Source organism: Carassius carassius, chromosome 19 (assembly GCF_963082965.1).
Source record: "Carassius carassius chromosome 19, fCarCar2.1, whole genome shotgun sequence".
Lineage (NCBI taxonomy): Eukaryota > Metazoa > Chordata > Actinopteri > Cypriniformes > Cyprinidae > Carassius > Carassius carassius.
The window spans coordinates 24,689,757-24,707,736 of record NC_081773.1 but is presented as its reverse complement, the minus strand read 5'-3'; the positions used below and the strand labels follow the sequence as shown (position 1 = coordinate 24,707,736).

At 35.7% G+C, this 17,980-nt stretch overlaps 1 protein-coding gene across 2 annotated transcripts in view; it reads right to left on the bottom strand.

The window, feature by feature from the left end:
- Positions 1-5,978: 5,978 nt before the first annotated feature.
- LOC132095438 (3-hydroxyisobutyryl-CoA hydrolase, mitochondrial-like) overlaps positions 5,979-17,980 on the bottom strand; it is a 28,838-nt gene continuing 16,836 nt past the window's right edge. For both annotated transcript variants that reach the window (XM_059500432.1, XM_059500433.1), the window contains exons 10-14: positions 14,794-14,852; positions 13,764-13,845; positions 8,039-8,158; positions 7,858-7,891; positions 5,979-7,133 (exon numbers count right to left, since the gene is read on the bottom strand). In XM_059500432.1, the coding sequence (XP_059356415.1) occupies positions 7,018-7,133; positions 7,858-7,891; positions 8,039-8,158; positions 13,764-13,845; positions 14,794-14,852 (411 nt within the window). In that variant the 3' untranslated portion in view covers positions 5,979-7,017. The remainder of the gene's footprint in view (positions 7,134-7,857; positions 7,892-8,038; positions 8,159-13,763; positions 13,846-14,793; positions 14,853-17,980) is intronic.

The window sequence follows — 17,980 nt, the reverse complement described above, 5'->3', positions numbered from 1 at the left end:
AGTCTTTTATGGCATTCGTTTTCCCTATGTCCTATTATTATTTGTTAGGGTAGTATTTGAAAAAGAGGTGTTTGGGTAATATCCACATAGCTTTTGTCATTGCAAAGAAATTAAATATCACAAAACATGTGTACAGTTTTGAACGTAAGATATTGAATAAGCACAATTCATCTTATTTGTTGAACAGTTTCGCATAGCTGCACCTTTTTCAGTTTAAGTTAAGATACGTAGCGCCATCGTGTGGTACAACGTGTGTTACGCAGCTGAACTCTTTATTCAAATATCTGTACTTTTTTCAGTTATTAGTAAAATGATACATATAAGAATAGTAAACGCGGAAATATAATGAAGAAAAATATAAACAAAATACCATGCAAATTCTAGTATAGCTACATTAGACATTATAACTGTGTTCAATTATGGTGAGAAAACAAGTCCTTTATTAGGAATAATTTATTCTGATTGGGCAATCGATTATAGCTAAAATGTAGAACTGTTGTGGATGGCAACCGATTTCCCTCGCACTACTCTGCATTTTTCATTCTCACATAATATAATTTCAGCTCAAATCAATATTTCATGTCCTTTTATTATTTGGCAAGGAGCCGTATAAGCAGGATAATGTGCAGTCATCCGGTCATTACTGCAAAACAAACACTTTCATGGCCACACAAGACTGTTTGGAGTATGGGAACATTTCGCGATAATGAGCTGATGACAGGGCATTATCCTTTACTTAATATCACTTATATCTTCAGTTCAATTTAATAATGTGAAGATAAAAATGGAAGAATTGAAGATTGTAAGCGTGTGTACGCTGACCAGAAATCTTTATCGATTGAGTTCTAATGGATTTAGGATAATGCTTAACACAATATACAATGATCTAGCCTGAAATTATAGTGTTTGTTTGTTAGTTTTCAATGTAGTGTAACTCGTAGAGTATGAACAGTTATTTTGTTTTTAAAAAGACACCAGTTAAACGTCGGGCTTCCTAAAATCATTTGTTATAGGATTGTGGTACACTTATAAAAATGTAAATACACAAATGCGTTTATTTTCTCATATTTAACTATAAAATGTTTCTGGCGGGACATGTCCTATGTAAAAGTTTGGGAACCCCTCTGTTAGTAATATTAGTCTGTAGTATAATTGCAAACAGTCATTTCACTAGGTGGCGACATTGTCTTTAAAAACACCCTGAAAGGCAACGTCTGTCTGGGTTGCAGTAACCTATTTTACCCAGTTTACAAACAAATGTTTAGGCAAGGATATTATGAACTATGCGTGCCCTTGAATAAAAACACGAATAATTTCCAAGCTGCAAATTCAGTCATATAGATGGCCATGTTTGAATGGACGGAGAGAAAAACAAGACGGATTCATGCGCTGTTGAGCTGCATCGCAGTCCTGTCACTGGAATGAAACTGAAACGTTATCATTATTATATGTGGACTCCGGACGCACATGCTGAATTCTGACCCGACTTACCCTACAAGAGTAAGTTCATCAACATGCTTTCTCATTCTCCTGTGGAGTAACCGAGACCGTTGTAGAGGAGGAAGCTTCTTCCTGTCAATACTGTGGATTTATATCAGCTTTCAATTTAAATAATGCATTCAGCTTTGGATTAAATACTTTCTTCGATTTTTGTATTTCTATGTTTTATGTAATATTGACGCTCACAGCCTGCAGTCCGAATAGGTATGTACCCACACTGATTATATCACTGGAATCTGCACTTTTAGCATTACTTTATAAAAACAGATCATCGTGCATTTTATACAATAGGGAATAAGATTTTGCCTGGACCTTGAGGCTTTCTTGACACAAATACGAGAATGGAATTTACTCGAAATACGACATAACTGGATTTTTTTATCTCGTTCTTCCTGACTATAACATTGCATTGCAACCAGGATTTAATCTATCATGATGTTATTTAACTGTTGATCACTTCAGATTTCCAGACAGTGAAGGCTGTCTTTGGCTGCTTTGCATGATATACCAACGGGTTTGCGTATCAGGCGAAGAGTAGGCTATTGCCAAGAGTAAATAATATTATCATCGCTAAAATATTAACAGACTGTTTTCGCGCCTAAAAAACTCGTAGATTCTAGAATCCAGTCAACACATTTATATTCTTAAATGAGACATTATCGATATGTGAACCACTGGCTTTCGTTGTGAGGAGAAGTCTGTTAGTTATTAGCTGTCGGCAGGAGCAGCGTTTCACGAGGCAGCACGATATAAATAATTGATAGCGACATCCGAATCTAGAACGAATCGTTCTTTTGAATCGGCTCCATTGACTAGTGTGAACGATGCGTTCGAAAATCGAACTGAATCAGTCCGAGCGGTTCTCGAGTCCACAGCACATCGATCCGCACTGATTCGGAGTGAGCCGAGAGCTGATGGAAAGAGTATTTTTGTGTGAACCAAATGAACCGATGACATTGATGAGGCTAAAAGCAGATTTAAATCTTGCAGAAATGTGACCAATAAAACTATAAAACATTACATAACACAGATATACATAAGAGTTTGTTTTTAAAGTATTTTATTAACAAGTAAAGAATAGTAGATCTGGAATATTGTTACATGTAAATACAAATTATATTAAGATTTAAATTGCTATATTCTGAACTGGGATAAAAATGCTTGTAAATAGAAAACCCACAATGAACAGCATTATGTACCTATATAAATGGAACACTATCAGAGCATGACATGTCCTTTTCATCCCTAAGAAATACCATATCTAGATGACTAATAACTTACTACTGGCTTTATCTAATTAAAGCAAATGCAGTTATTTTTACTTCATGCTGTCTCATAAGAAAATCATCATTCCTGTGAAGATGTAGTCATTATGGTGTCATGGACAAGGTTGCCAAGACACTGAAAAATAGTCATGATTAAAATATATGTGTAGCCATGCAAAGACAAGCAATAACTCACAATAACCATGCATCTTCTTCACTCAGGGCAAGTGTGAGGTGGCCATGAGTATGCTATACATCATGGCAGACCATCTGGAGTGTCTCAACTACACTTTGCACAGAAATATGTCTTCATCCTAGCTTCTTACCCGTACATCACGAAACCCTATTAACAGCCAACTAAGGGAATATAACCTTGGTATTAAGCCGTCTTCGCATCTCTTCCCCTCACTGCTTTCAAACTAATGTTACATTATTTATATCATGGGATGCATGAAATCCAAGCACTGCGACCCCGCTCAGAACTCCAGCTCATCGGAGAAAGTGGATGGCAAGCCAGGAAAGCAAGGAGAGAAAGCAGTTCTAGTTTTCTCAGAGATCGGCTCAGTGGAGGAACCAGTACGGGTCAATCCGGTGCTGCTGGACTATGCCCAGAGACTCTCAGAGGAAATTGTGGCCCGGGCAGTACAACAATGGGCTGAGGTGGACAGTCGCTACAGTGACATCCCCTACATTGAGTGTGACGTGCCATAACGTTTCAGCCAGATGGAATAAGATTAGTTTGGTTTGGGTCTCCTTTATGGACAGGAGAGCTTTCAAATAAACAAATTCAGGCCAGTGGAGGATCATGTCATTTTGGGAAGTTGTTCTTTTTATACCCATAAGGATTCACATTAAATATTCAACCATTTTTTGTTTTGTTTGTACCCATTAAAAGTCTAATTTAGTGGCCTTTTTTCTTAACAAAGGGCCACGGAGCTGTTAAATCTCAAGACTGCATCTTTTTTATGTCTCTTGTTTACCCTCAAAGTCCAGTCGTTTAATTAGAGAGTCTCTGCAATTGTCCAAAGGCCACAATTATCCCAACCATGTTTAGTATAGACTCCATTTTCTCGCCTTTAGTATTTTCATGTTGCTCAGCACATCAGACAGTACCTTATTTCTATTTTCTATCCATCCATCGGTCTTGGTCACATTAGTGAAATTTCATTGGCAAAAAAGTCGGCAGTAGTGTAACAATGACTTTCAAACCAAGAATCTTTGTTGGTGATCACTTGAGAAACTCAAGTGACTAACACAAAATCTGATGGAAATCTTTCGTCCTTGTGCAAAATTCCTGATCACATGGATTCCTATTGAAGATTGGATTTTGCCTGTGAAAATTCATTGAATAATGGAAAATGTGACCACATATTAAGAGAGCGTCCGCTCAGGGGTCACGGTTTCTCTAGTGTTGGCTTCTAGGGATCAATAAGTGTACATTACTTCACTGCTAACCTTTTTTTTTTTTGACATGACAGCTCTGTCGACTGTAATTCATGGTACAGACAACCTTGTGGTCACTATGGCCAAATGTCTCCTCCATCTTTCTGATGCAATGAGAAAATACATTCAAAAGAGAAGGATTCCCAAACTTTGTGCATTCAGTCTTGAATAATTTTGTTTGTTGAAGATGTTCTTCTGTACACCTCAAATATGCAATTCCATTGGCAAGGCCAAGATTTTATAAAACCCAACTTAGTGCCACCAGACTGCTGATCCCCTCACTAGGAGACAAAATTCAGACAGGGGACTAAACATGCCAGTGTCCTTAAGTGATTGTTAATTTAAGGACAAATACTCTTCTGGAAGTGTATAAACAGCTGCTCACCAATGCTTTTTATTGATGTGATATTGGCACTTCTGGGTCTTGTGCCATTGTCAGGAAGCCATATTACCTTTTATGATCTCCAGATAAATAGAGTGCAGCAGTTAGGTTCTGGATACATTTTTTTTCCACAGGGAAATTGATTTTTAGTGATAATGTACTTGAACCTTTAAGTCAGACCTACTATGAGCTCTGCGGTGGTTAAGTGATATTTATGCTTTATCATGTGCCAGTCTGATTTCAACTAGGGCTACATATAAAAAAAAAAAAATGTCAATTTCAGAGATTACCCTCTCTCATAAAGCATTGTGAATTGTGTAATCAAAAGAATTTTTTCAAATAACTTATGTTTGTGCATAATGTGTCAAATTTTATTTTTATCAGTTTTATTTTGTATCATTATCACAGTCAAGTCATAAAATAATTCACAGTTCAAAGTTTTGTACCTTTGCCTTGTTATTCAAACTGCCAAAACCGTTTTTGCGTCAAATCAACAGTTGATGAAGCTGTTTGTTTTGGTTCATGGCTTTAAACTCTTTACTGAAGAATTTTTTCAAATCCCCATGGAGAAAACGAATGAGAAAATTACTTCCGGAACCAAGGCTACGGAAGACGTGGGTAGTCACTGTTATGGCCTGTTGCAAAGACAATTAAACAAGTCATAAATGCAGAGCAAATTCTTAAGATATGAAAGAAGGTCTTGAAGTTGTATTTTGTGAGGCCTTTCAGCACATTACTGTATGTGCTCAGATCAGAGCTTCAGAATATCTCAGTATCTAAAAGAACAATCAGCACAGATTTCCCTGGTGTTCATTACTCTCCAAATAGTACCGATTTCTCCTAGGGTCTCCAGTCATGTTTGAGAAGGTGCTGATGATTCTGATCAAAATAGCTGTATTTCATATTTTAGTGTATATATTCAGACAGAAGTGATTTACCTGTAATCTTATTTCTGTAACCTAAAGAAAAGGGAAAACAACTGCTACGCCAATAAATAAACCATGGCCTTTGTTGATACCTCAACTGTTGCCTTAATTTCTTCTGTTCACAACACCTAAAACAGAGAGTTAAAATGTGCTCCTTCAATGCAAGTCTATGGGAACTTTAATGTTGTTGAATTATCCACCAAGTGAAAATCATGAAGCTGATTGCTTCAAAACATATTAGCAGTCTTCTCTGCAAAATGTCATAATTTGAGGTATCATTCATGTCCATACTGTAGCACAGTGTTAAACAACTACTTGCAGTTAGGTGCTTGTTTAAATCCCTAACCCTTAGTATGAGCAATGCTTTAATGAACACCAATAATAAGTAGATTAACTGGTCGGCTGCCATCCTATTGAGTCTGGCAATCAATTTGCTAATTACTTCACAATGAATACAGAAGATATTTTACACTGTTGTTTTATTGAGATGAACTGTGGGCACATTGAAATCTTATGCCATATATCTACTATCAAAATCAAAAACAGAGACACAATACAATCATTTATATATAGGTCACACACCTTTTATGAGCACCCACATAGTTATATGAGAGCAAAGAAGAGAAGAAGCAAATAATTTGAATTCAAGGCATGACTGTTGTCTCAAAATCATTCTGATTTATTCTGTCAAAGGCTTGATACTCTCTAGTCTAGGCCAGTGGAACTGCTTGTGTAGTAAACACTGTGGTTAAGGGCAGTCGTATTATGCATCACATGACAATACTTTAATCCCACCATCGTGGCCAGGGGATGTGTTAAGGTTGTCAGGGTTAATCACGGATCGCAGCATGTGCAAAAATGAGTGTCTGCCATTTTCTTTCCACAGGGTTCACAACAATGATTACACAGTATGGATGAAAAAGACATTTTAAGGATGAAGTATGCAAAAAAAAATTCACCCTGACAAGAGTGCTGTAAATTCATATTGTCCTATAGTTCATCCAAAAAAATTAATTCTGTCATTATTTTTTCAACTTCATGTCATTTTTAACCTGTTTCCAGTATTTTTTTCCCTGCAGAACTCAAAACTAATATCTATAGAATCTCTTTGATTTTATTTTTGTGGGAAAGACCTGCATTCTAAGATTAAAAGAAGTTGAGTAAATAACACAAACAGTTGTGAAAATGACACAATTTTCATTTATGGATGAACTTTACTTTTAAAATACGACTAGACTGCTCTCAGTTGTTAGCTTACTCTAAATATCATTTCCCAGTGTAATGGCACAAAGAAAACACCCCAAACCTCTGAATTTCCTCAAGAAACTAGCATTGTTCATTTCATCTCAAGGATCAGAGGATCTGCGCAGAAGTCTCAGAGGAACATTTAAAGGATTATTTTTGCATTCGTCAGCGATGCCGACAGAAATAACAATGCAGATTTCTTTGATAAATTTCAGAGGCATGTGAAAGCAACTTACAGGGATCTTGAGAGGGGTTTCTATAGTTTGAGATCTCTTTCACCCAGAGAGCTGAAACATTCTTCTATAGCCTGCTCTGAGACCTCAGACAGGGTAGAAGGTTTCCACTTTGGACTCTGGTCTTTATCGATTAGCACTGCAAGTACAGAGGAGAAAAATCTGTCAGTTATGCCCTGACTTTTCTCTGGGGTTGTTCTGGAAATAAACTTGTTAGGTGAATGAAGCACAGAAGCACATTTATTTTAGGTAAAACCCTATAAATAACCTTTATAATTACTAATAACAGACATAAGATTTTTAACATCAACAATGTACAGACATGTAATTTAACCTTTTCTCGCATATTTTTTTACCCATATGCATTCATTTTGAAGATAATGACTAATGATAATGAAAATTTCCATTGAGTTCCTCAATTTGAATTTAACTAAGGAAGTAAACAGGATGTGGAGTTGTAATTTGAATTTAAAATGGAATTTAATTAAAAGAAAACTCTATTCTTTAAATGTTGTTTTAACAAAAATAGGAATGAAATATAAACATACTATCATAGATGCAGTATATGTGATATTTCCAGATATAGTACATCAATGCTCAAATTTGATAGAAATGTGTATGTAACGCGTAAATGTAATAAATTACAAACTTCATTTTATGGATTATTGCAGCAGAACACCATACTTCCTAAATGGCTTTAAATTACAAAATGTTTTATTTAAATGAGACAAAGAGAAAATGACTCTTCAAGATGACATATAAGGTTAGATATTCACCAACTCTTTAAAACCAACATTTCATTTGATACATCTTAGTTTATTAATAGGAACTAATATTTTTTTCAAAGAAAATGTGCATCTTACCTGCTCTGACTCCCTCATAAAAATCGTGGCCTCTCTGAAAAGCAAAAGTAAAAACTCATGACACAAATATTTCCCCTAAATGAATAACTGGTATGTGAAAAATCTGCCAACACAGCTCTAAGCTGATTTGATTTGGGAAATGAAATAAAGCACTGCATTTACAGATAATTGCATTCCATACCATACAGGCCTGACTGAGTCTATACTCCATCACCAACACCTCCTGCAAACTCATTCTCGCTCCTTCCTGAATCTGCCGGAAAGTTAACTTCAGAGAGGTTGGGGACATTTTGGACAGAGTCTGTAAAATCCAACCAAAAACCCAAGTTTAATAATGATGATAAATAAATAGCAATTTAAATATCTGACTGTATCAACAAAGTATAATCTTTTTATTTTACAACATCAAAGCCAAGAAAGGTCATAAATTTGTGTGGCAGTAATGAAAATGCAAAAAAAAAAAAAAAAGTTAATCTGAAATAGACAGACCGAGCAGCTAAAGTTATGACTTTAGTTTCATTTAAAATTTTAAGTTTTAGTTTTAGATTTGATCAATGACCTTAAAGTACTTATAGAACAGTGGATGGATGGACTTTTTGCTGAATATTTCACGAAAAATGAACAGAAGCTGTAGAAATGTGTTGCTTTCCCTTTACATTTTCATTATAAATTAATAAGTCTTCATTTAAAATTAATATGTGAACTGTTGACTATCTATCAATCCATCAAACAAATAATAAATTAAAAAACAAAACATAAAATAAAATAATGTGAGCTGGGGAAGACATCAAGCCGGCCACACATAACCAACATTTTTAAACGGAGAGGTTACACAAGGGTAACAGCCAAGTGTACTGTTGATAAAAATAGGCCCCACATGAGCAGAGGACCAGTCCATAAACAGTCTTGTGTTCAGAGAGAAACTTACGTGACCTGCTTGGTCATAAAACCTCACATTCAATTCAAATGGCATGTTCTGTTTACATCACTGTCGCTTTGTATAATACAGTATAATGAGGTATTGCCATTATTAGGGGCCAAGCACCGAAGGTGCGTAGGCACCTGTTGTATCCGTTAGGCTCACATTAGCTCACATTACTTATTATTCTGCTTCTTCTTCCACAGCAGGTCTATGGCAGCCCATAGAACCGCTTGCGGGAAAGTTGTGCAATTTGGCACACTGTTAGAGGACAATATCAACATTAACCACAGCACGTTTAGAGACTCTGACTCCAACTCTCTAGCGCCACCACTTGCCCAAAGATTAAATGTTTCTAAGTTAATAACTTTTGAACCGTAAGCCAGAAAAGTAAAATACTTTTTCCTGTTAATCCTTGGTACATGCCAAGTCGAATGAACACCAAAATTCAAAAATCGCAAGGTTTAGTTTTTTTGCTATATTTTATTGCTCATCAAACCTACTTTTTCAAACTCGTCCTAGACGGTTAGTCCGATTTTCATGAAAATTTGCTTAAATCATCTTCAGACCATGCTGGCAAAAAGTTATGGAATTCAAGTTGATTCGTCCAACTGTTCTCGAATGACACATGAACAAATTTGACTAAAAGCACGCAAAAACGCATGTGAGGCTATATCTTGGCAACGGTTTGGCATATTGAGACCAAACTTGGTGTGTATCATAACAAGCATGAACTGAGACTACCTGCAGTGTTTCGACGCAGCACCACCTAGTGGTCAGGAGATATGAAGAATGCATATTTTGGCTTATAACTTCTGAATGGTTTGGCCAAAAATCACACAACTGGTCTCTTTAGGTCATGAGTCATGTTGTGTCGAATGATATCCAATTTTCCCGTGTCAGCCATTTTAGGCGTCGGCCATTTTGAATTATGTTTTAAAATGCTGTATTTTTTGAATGCATCATTGTATCGTTACGAAAATAATTACAAAAATATTCGGCTCCATGCTAATAATTAGACTATTGAAATGAAAATGGTCTCCCTATATTCTTTGGGTCATGCCGAGAACATCGATACCAATTATGCGAAAATTGGCCATACTTCCTGTCCACCATTTTGATTAATGTTGAAAATCTACTTTTTCGAATTCCTCCTAGACCTAGTCTGATTCTCACCAAATTTGAGGCAGATCATTTTCAGACGATGCTGGCAAAAAGTTATGGATTTCGTGTCGATATACGAAACGGTTCTCATTTAGCACATCAACAAATTTGCTGGAAGGGTGCCAAAATGCATGTGAGGCTGTATCTCTGCAAAGCTTTGACATATTTGCACCAAACTTTGTATGTGTCATCGTCATGTCACACTGACCATGCCACATAAATTTGATACCAGCGCCACCTATTGGTCAAGAGTAATAAATCATTCATTAACCATGAATAATTACTCTTTAAAAATGCTAATAACTTTTTAATGCATTAGTCTATTGGAATGAAAGTGGTCTCACAATATTCCCTGGCTTATGCCGACAACATAGATAACAAATATGCCAGATTAAGCTGAACTTCCGGTCCGCCATTTTGATTTATGTTGAAAACCTACTTTTTCGAACTCCTCATCAACCGTTGGTCTGATTTTCACCAAATTCGGATCAGATCATCTTCAGACTGTGCTAACAAAATGTTATGGATTTTGTGTCGATAGACAAAACCGTTTTTGCATACCACAGCGACAAATTTGAGGCATCATGCCAAAATGACACTTGAGGCTGTATCTCTGCAATGCTTTGGCATATTGACACCAAATTTGTGTGTGTCATTGACAAGCAGAGGTGGGTAGAGTACCCCAAAACTGTACTCAAGTAAAAGTAAAAGTACTTCTAGAAATATTTACTCAAGTAAAAGTAAAAGTACAAGTCTTGAATAGTTACTTGAGTAAGAGTAAAAGAGTATCGGATAAAAAATCTACTCAAGTAGTTAGTTACTAGTTACTTTGGGTCATATATACTGAGCCTATTTTTATTTAGATAAAAATGTATGTAATGTATGTGTGCGTGTATAAATGTATATATTTCATCAGCCTTTACTCCAATTTATGTAATTTATTATAAAACCTTGTCTGTTTACTTAAGTAACAGATATAGGTGTCATGCCTTAACATATTTTTAATACGACTGACTTTATATTAAATGTGAATTTAACATTGAAAGTTAATGTGATATAAATATTGCTACTTTCATTGTTCAGAAAGAGAGCAAATAACATTTACATTATCAAAGATAATTTTCACTGACAGTCTAGATTTCAATCACTCTCAGAAACTCCCATTAAAATCACTGAAACTGTTACCACTGTGAAATCAATATCTTAATTAAAGATTCGTACACACATCTGCACTTTGTTGTTTCTGACGAGAGAATTCGCCAAAATTCGCCAGAGGTATTCAGTCAGTGAGCGAGTGAAGGAAGCACCGGCATTTTAGCGATGACTCATCGGAACACCTCTGATTGGCCAATGCTTTAATAAGCTCAAAAGAATCATGTGTGATTGGTTATAATGCGCAGTGCTGTAAAAACGCGTCTGTCTCTGGCTCAGCGCCAGCAAGCAATCACAGATCTGAATTTAGCAGCTGATGATGTTTGTATTAAAATTGGTGTGTTTGTATTACAATTAATAAAATCTTAATCGGCTATTTTTTGTCTTTTGGAAGCTGCATTCAACTTGACTCCCCTCTGTTATAAGTCACACGTACAACAAACTAATGTCACAGTGGTATCGTGTACTGTAATCGAATGTAGCCCAAGTTATTACCTGTTAAACAGTAGACAGCAGACGCGGTGTTCATCCAATAAGGATCTCCATCGCTAGCAAATAATAACCTTTGCAGATTTGCTTTCAATTCAGTGCAGTTCCATAGCCCCGTTTTCAACGCTGCCGATGTTAAACGTTACAACTCTGAGTGAACTGCTTCAGACGCTCAGCGCGTGCGGCAGGGAACTGAACGACTCATTCAAACTGATTCATGAACCAATTCACTCGTTTGCCAATTGGTTTGATCAAGCCTTTGAACAGAATTGACTCAAAAGAATGAATCATTCGCGAATGGGCATCGCTCATTGCCCAGAGAAAAGTAGACGGCGCGTTTGGAATAAACTGAAGCATTTATAACATTTATTGTATTAAAATAAAGTAACGAGAGGAGCGTCGCCCACAGCAACGAAGTAAAAGTACAGATTTTCCCCCAAAAATTTACTCAAGTAAGAGTATAAAGTACCCATCTTTAAATATACTCCGAAAAGTATTAGTTACCCCCAAAAATTACTCAAGTAAATGTAACGAAGTAAATGTAACTCGTTACTACCCACCTCTGTTGACAAGTCACACAGAGTACCCCAAATTGATTTGATAACAGCGACACCTATTGGTCAAACTTGATAAGCCATTTAATCATATAACTAATGGTTGTATTTATGATTTTTCAGCCATTTCAATTACAATCATCCTAAATTGCTGTAATTGCTCACTGTTGCATTTGGTGTGGTCCTTCAAGGCATGCTTAGCTCCTAAATTTGTCAGTGGAGTGCTTGGCCCCGTAATTGCTGCTTGCAGCTATATTTTATATTGTAACTTTGTTTAGGTCACGAAAGGACAAAAGCAGGAAACAGAATTTCACTCAAAAAAATAATAGTCCACACACACACACCGAGCAACAGCAACTGTAAATATTCAACAATAAAACGTCACTATGTCAAACATCAATTTCCTTTTTACAGCTCCCTCTAAACAAAGTGATGCATGGCAAAGTAGCGCTATGGGAGGAAAAACAGAATGGCTTTGAAATACTAATGAGGTATAATATGATTCAGGGCCCATTACGCAATAGAAGAGAAGGTTTGCATACAGCATAGAGCACGCTGAACTCAAATGAGAAGCCAAATGCACTCATTCTGTTTATTTCATCCAAATATCCCAGAAATCATCACACGCTCTACCCAGCTGCAGGAACAGGACATGGAAACACACTCCTGTATGAAGAACAATAAACCAAACCTTCCCTACTGCCATATCATTTTATGAGGTTCATAAAATCATCACTTGCAGTTGGGAGTTAGAATGAATATACAGCTTGTCTCAACGGAGAGACAAAGTATAAGATATAATCTTATTTTTTTTGTATAAACAAAGGAAAATTATATTTAAAATACTAGCTTATTGGTATAAATTTGATGTGTGTTCACACTATACCATTCAATAGTTGGGGGTCAATAAAAAAAAAAATGTATTTCACATACATCATGCTGCATTTATTTAAATAAAAATACAGTAAAAAACAGTAATATTGTGATATAATATTATAATTTAAAAAAAGGGGTTTCTATTTGAATATACATATTGGAACTTGAGATACTTTTTTCAGGATTCGAGGAATAAAAATAACAAAGAGAAATGTAATTTATTCACAACAGAAATATTTTGTAATCATATAAATCTTTTCTATCGCTATCAATTTAACATATCCATGCTGAATAAAAGTATTCATTTATTTCCTGAATATACTGTTTAAATAAATCAGCTCAACATAGCTTAATAGAAAAAAAGGTCCATGTGCATTTAGAGTTTACCTGCATGTTAACTTGCTCTGCTAATTAATGGAATAATTCATCCAAAAAGTGAAATGTAATAATACTGTCATAATTTATTCACCTCATATCGTCCCAAACCTGTATCATTTTTTTTGTAGTGCACAAAAGGGCCATTAAGCTCAAAATCAAGCACATTCTTTTCAATATAATGAAATGAGTGAGGACTAGTGTTAGAATTGATAAAAAAAACGACAGAAATACTAAACAAAAAGCATAGGCTACACTATACCTAAGTCATAAGTAGCTTTGTGTGAGGACAAGACTGACATTTTTAAATCACAACAATGTTCGCGTTTGGGTCAAATAAAAAAGAAAATGTGTTTAATCACTATCCCCGAACACACCTCAGTCTGTTTGAGAGCAAAAGCAGAGCCATCTTTCTTAAGGTTCTCCATGATCTCCTCCACACTTCCAGCTGAAAAGAGCCTGAAACAATAGAACAATAAGACAAATTACAGGGCCAGTCCTGCAAACACGAACACGTATGCAAACCTCATCTGTGGAAGTTTTTCTGCATCATGCTCAAGCAGTCAAGCCAAATTAGTCATCAGATTTAATCCTGGGACAGCAGATTAGTGCAGCATCAACTGATGTTATGTAAGGCTCATATGCAATGCAGAGTCAGACGCCACAAAAGCAGGTAAACGAGGGGTGTATAGGCTCAAGGCAGTTTGTTCCACTAAACCCTCAAACTCTGGTCATGGTGGAATCTGTCCAATATTTATCAAACTGATCATTTCATGTCTTTAACAACAAAGCCAACTTTTCCCTGCACATGGAATTATGGGCCTTTCAGAGTGTGATAAACTGCTGGAAACTTCCGAGTTTTACCAGCACCTGAAGGCTGGTGACTAAAGCTTATGCAGTGAAACAGACACAAAGCCAGAAGTGTAACTAATCGGTTTCAAAAGTGTGAAGTCTACTCATATCAGGCTAACACTGCTCCTGCAGATGATTTAGTCATAGTAACCACACTGTCACGTCACAGTATGCAAATACACAACTCCACTGCCATTCATACTTAAGTATTACAGGTTAAATACAATGCTGATTTATACTAGGGCTGGGAGATATAGCTAAAAACATACACTACCATTCAAAAGTTTGTGGTCAACAGTTTGTTTTGCTTTTTTGGAAGGAAATTCACAATTTTGTTTAGCAAGGATGCATTAAATTGATCAAAAGTAATGGTAAAGACATTTATAATGATACAAAAGGTTTCTATTTCAAATAAATGCTGTTCTTTTGAACTCTATTCATCAAAGAATCCATAAAAAAAGAAGAAAGTAAACTGAATTATCAACAGTTAACCTACATTTCTGATTAAGAATTATTGTGGAATGTTCCAGAATCGCATGAAAAGTTTAGGTTTACCTGTCAATGGCCTCTGTCTGTTCTTGCAGTACGAAAGGTTTCTCAGCATCCAGACTGCTCTGAGGAGACATAACAGCAGTCTGTGTTTAAACACCAGCTGAAGCACATAAACAGGGCTATATTTCAACCCAGACAGCTACAATCCTCAACTGTCTGTGTTTATGTGTGATGCCATTTTTGTCCTGCAAGCTGAAGAATAAGTGTAGGAACCATCTTTCGAAAACATTCAAAACTTTTGACTGGTAGTGTGTCTACACACACACACACACACACACACACACACACAAACAGGTGCATCTAAAAAGAAATGTATATTTAATATTGCTCCTTGCTTTATGTAACATTTCAAAAAGTGAAAATTTTATATATTCTAGATTCATTACATTTAAATAAATCATTCAAAAAGTTTTTTTGTTTACATTTTTCTGATTAAAGCTTACAGCTGATGAAAGTCAAAAATCCAGTATCTCAAAATATTCGAAAATATTTACATTTGAGATTCATTAAATGACCATCCCTACAGTATAAATTCGGGATAACTCTTGTTCTTTGAAACCAGAATAATGGCGAAGACTGCTGACTTGGCAATGGTCCAGAAGACGATCATCGTCACCCTCCACAAGGAGGGCAAGTCACAGAAGGTCAATACTGAATGGGGCGGCTGTTCACAGAGTGCTGTATCAAAGCATATTAAATGTAAAGTTGACTGGAAGGAAGAAAAGGGGTAGAAAAAGGTGCACAAGCAACAGGGATGACCACAAGCTTGAGAAAACTGTCAAAAAGAGCAGTTTCAAATACTTGGGAGAACTTCACAAGGAGTGGTCTAAAGCTGGAGTCAGTGCATCAAGAGTCACCACACTCAGACGTCTTCAGGAAAAGGGCTACCAAGCCACTTCTGATACAGAAACAACATCAGAAGCATCTTACCTGGGCAAAGGAGAAAATAACTGGACTGTTGCTCAGTGGTCCAAAGTCCTCTTTTCAGATAAAAGTAAATTTTGCATTTCATTTGTAAATCAAGGTCTGGAGTTTGGAGGGAGCCTCGAGAGGCACAGAATCCAAGTCCAGTGTGACATTTCCAAAGTCAGTGTTGATTTGGGGTGCTGTGACGTCTGCTGGTGTTGGTCCTTGCGTTTTATCAAGTCCAAAGTTAATGCAGCTATCTACCAGGAGATTTTGGAGCACTTTATGCTTCCATCTGCTGACAAGCTTTATACAGATGCTGATTTCCTTGTCCAGCAGGACTTTTGGCCCACAGTGCCAAAACCACTTTCAAGTAGTTTGCTGACCATGATATTACTGTGCTTGATTGGCCAGCCAACATGCCTGACCTGAACCCCATATGGTATATGTGATATTTTTTTTCCATAGAAAGATGAGAAACAGTCAATCCAACCATACATTGAGTGCATAAATGAACATACTTCAAAGAACTTGAGCTTTTCTGTTTTTGCAAATACTTTGTTTTTGAGTGATCTGAAATATTCTAATATTTTGAGATACTAGATTTTTGACTTTCATGAGCTGTAAGCTCTAATAATCAAAAAAAAAATGTTTTACTTTACAAGTAAAGAATCTAGAAAATATGAAAGATTCACTTATTGAAATAAGATTTTTTTTCTTCACAATATAAATTTTTTTTTTAAGATGCACCTCTATACATAGCCTAATGTATACAAGATAGTAGTGCACTGTTAACTGATTGTTTCAGATTCAGGCTATTTATCATTTCATCTTCTGTGTAGGTGTATACGGCTGGTTGAACTAATTTAGACCCTCCTAATGCTTAAAAGCTTTGACATGAATTCCAGATTTAAAATAAAATTTAATTTTATGCTTGCTCTGGAGATACAGAGACAGCGATATCTCGATTTCAATACATTGCCACTGAATTGATTCCATGTAATGGATTCTTTATTAGCACTCTGAAAACAGAATGAAAGTGTCTATATTCCTCCCTTATCTGCTAAGGTCTCGATACACCCTATCTAATCTTTAGTATCAAACAATCTACAGGCATTAGTGCAACCTTAATGAACAAAGTTGATATAAGTGTATGGTTTTATGGTTTAGTGACAGCTGCTGTAGATAAAACTCTCTTTGAAGCAGGATCATTGTCAGAAATAAATAACATCATTAGTGTTCTATCATAATGCAAAGATAATAATTCATTGCTTTTTCCCCAACTTTAAATTAGGTTAATATCAAGATTTGTTGATACTGAAAGACAATAAAAGAAAAGGAAATACTCAAAAAAGGTCTGGGAATGGTATGTGAAAGCAGTTTTTCCGGATCATGAAAGCCACATGTTATCAGTTCCTCCTTCCCAAGGATTTCTGGAAAGCTTTGTGACGTAAAGACTGTATGAGTCACAATAATCTTCACTTAGACACTCCTGTTCAGCACACACAACTTCACAGCATTAAGCACCGGCAGCCATAAACCCATATAGTCATAATGATCATAAAGTCATAATGACTAGAATAAATATAGTAAAACACAGCAGAGGACTTTGAACGGTCTTGGGAATACTCTCACTGAAAAAAACTTCATGTTCATTATAGCTTGCTGAAACAAGGGTCCAAAGGTTCTTATCACATTTTTCAAAATTATATAATAAAAGTAATAACAATAAATAACAACAATAAAGATATTATCATTAAATAATAATACAAATGATATAATATTATGACAATTAAATATTATGTAATTATTATATATTATGTAATTTAAATATTATTTTTGTAACACTTTATTTGACGGTGTCCTTTCACACATATTATATGTATTTACTAATTAATTATGCATAATTACATGCAAGTAACCCTAAAATGAACCCTAATCTTATCCTAACCATATAGTAAGTACATGAAGTTAATAATACTCAGTACTTAAACGTATAATTACACTGTACCAGTGACACCTTAAAATAATATATATTAGGGCTGCATAATTAATGGCATGCGATTGTCATTTGTCATGCGTGTCTCGTTAATAAGGCCGGTTCCGTGATTAGCAGTAAATGTCCATCATATATAAAATGACCTATATGTAATATATATATATATAGGTCTGTTACATTGTTTTCTAAGTTTTTTTTTGCTCATCAAGACTGAACAAAACTAGAGTAAAATGATTTTTAGTAGCAAATTCTGCTGTCTTTAGTCACATGATCCTTAAAAAATTA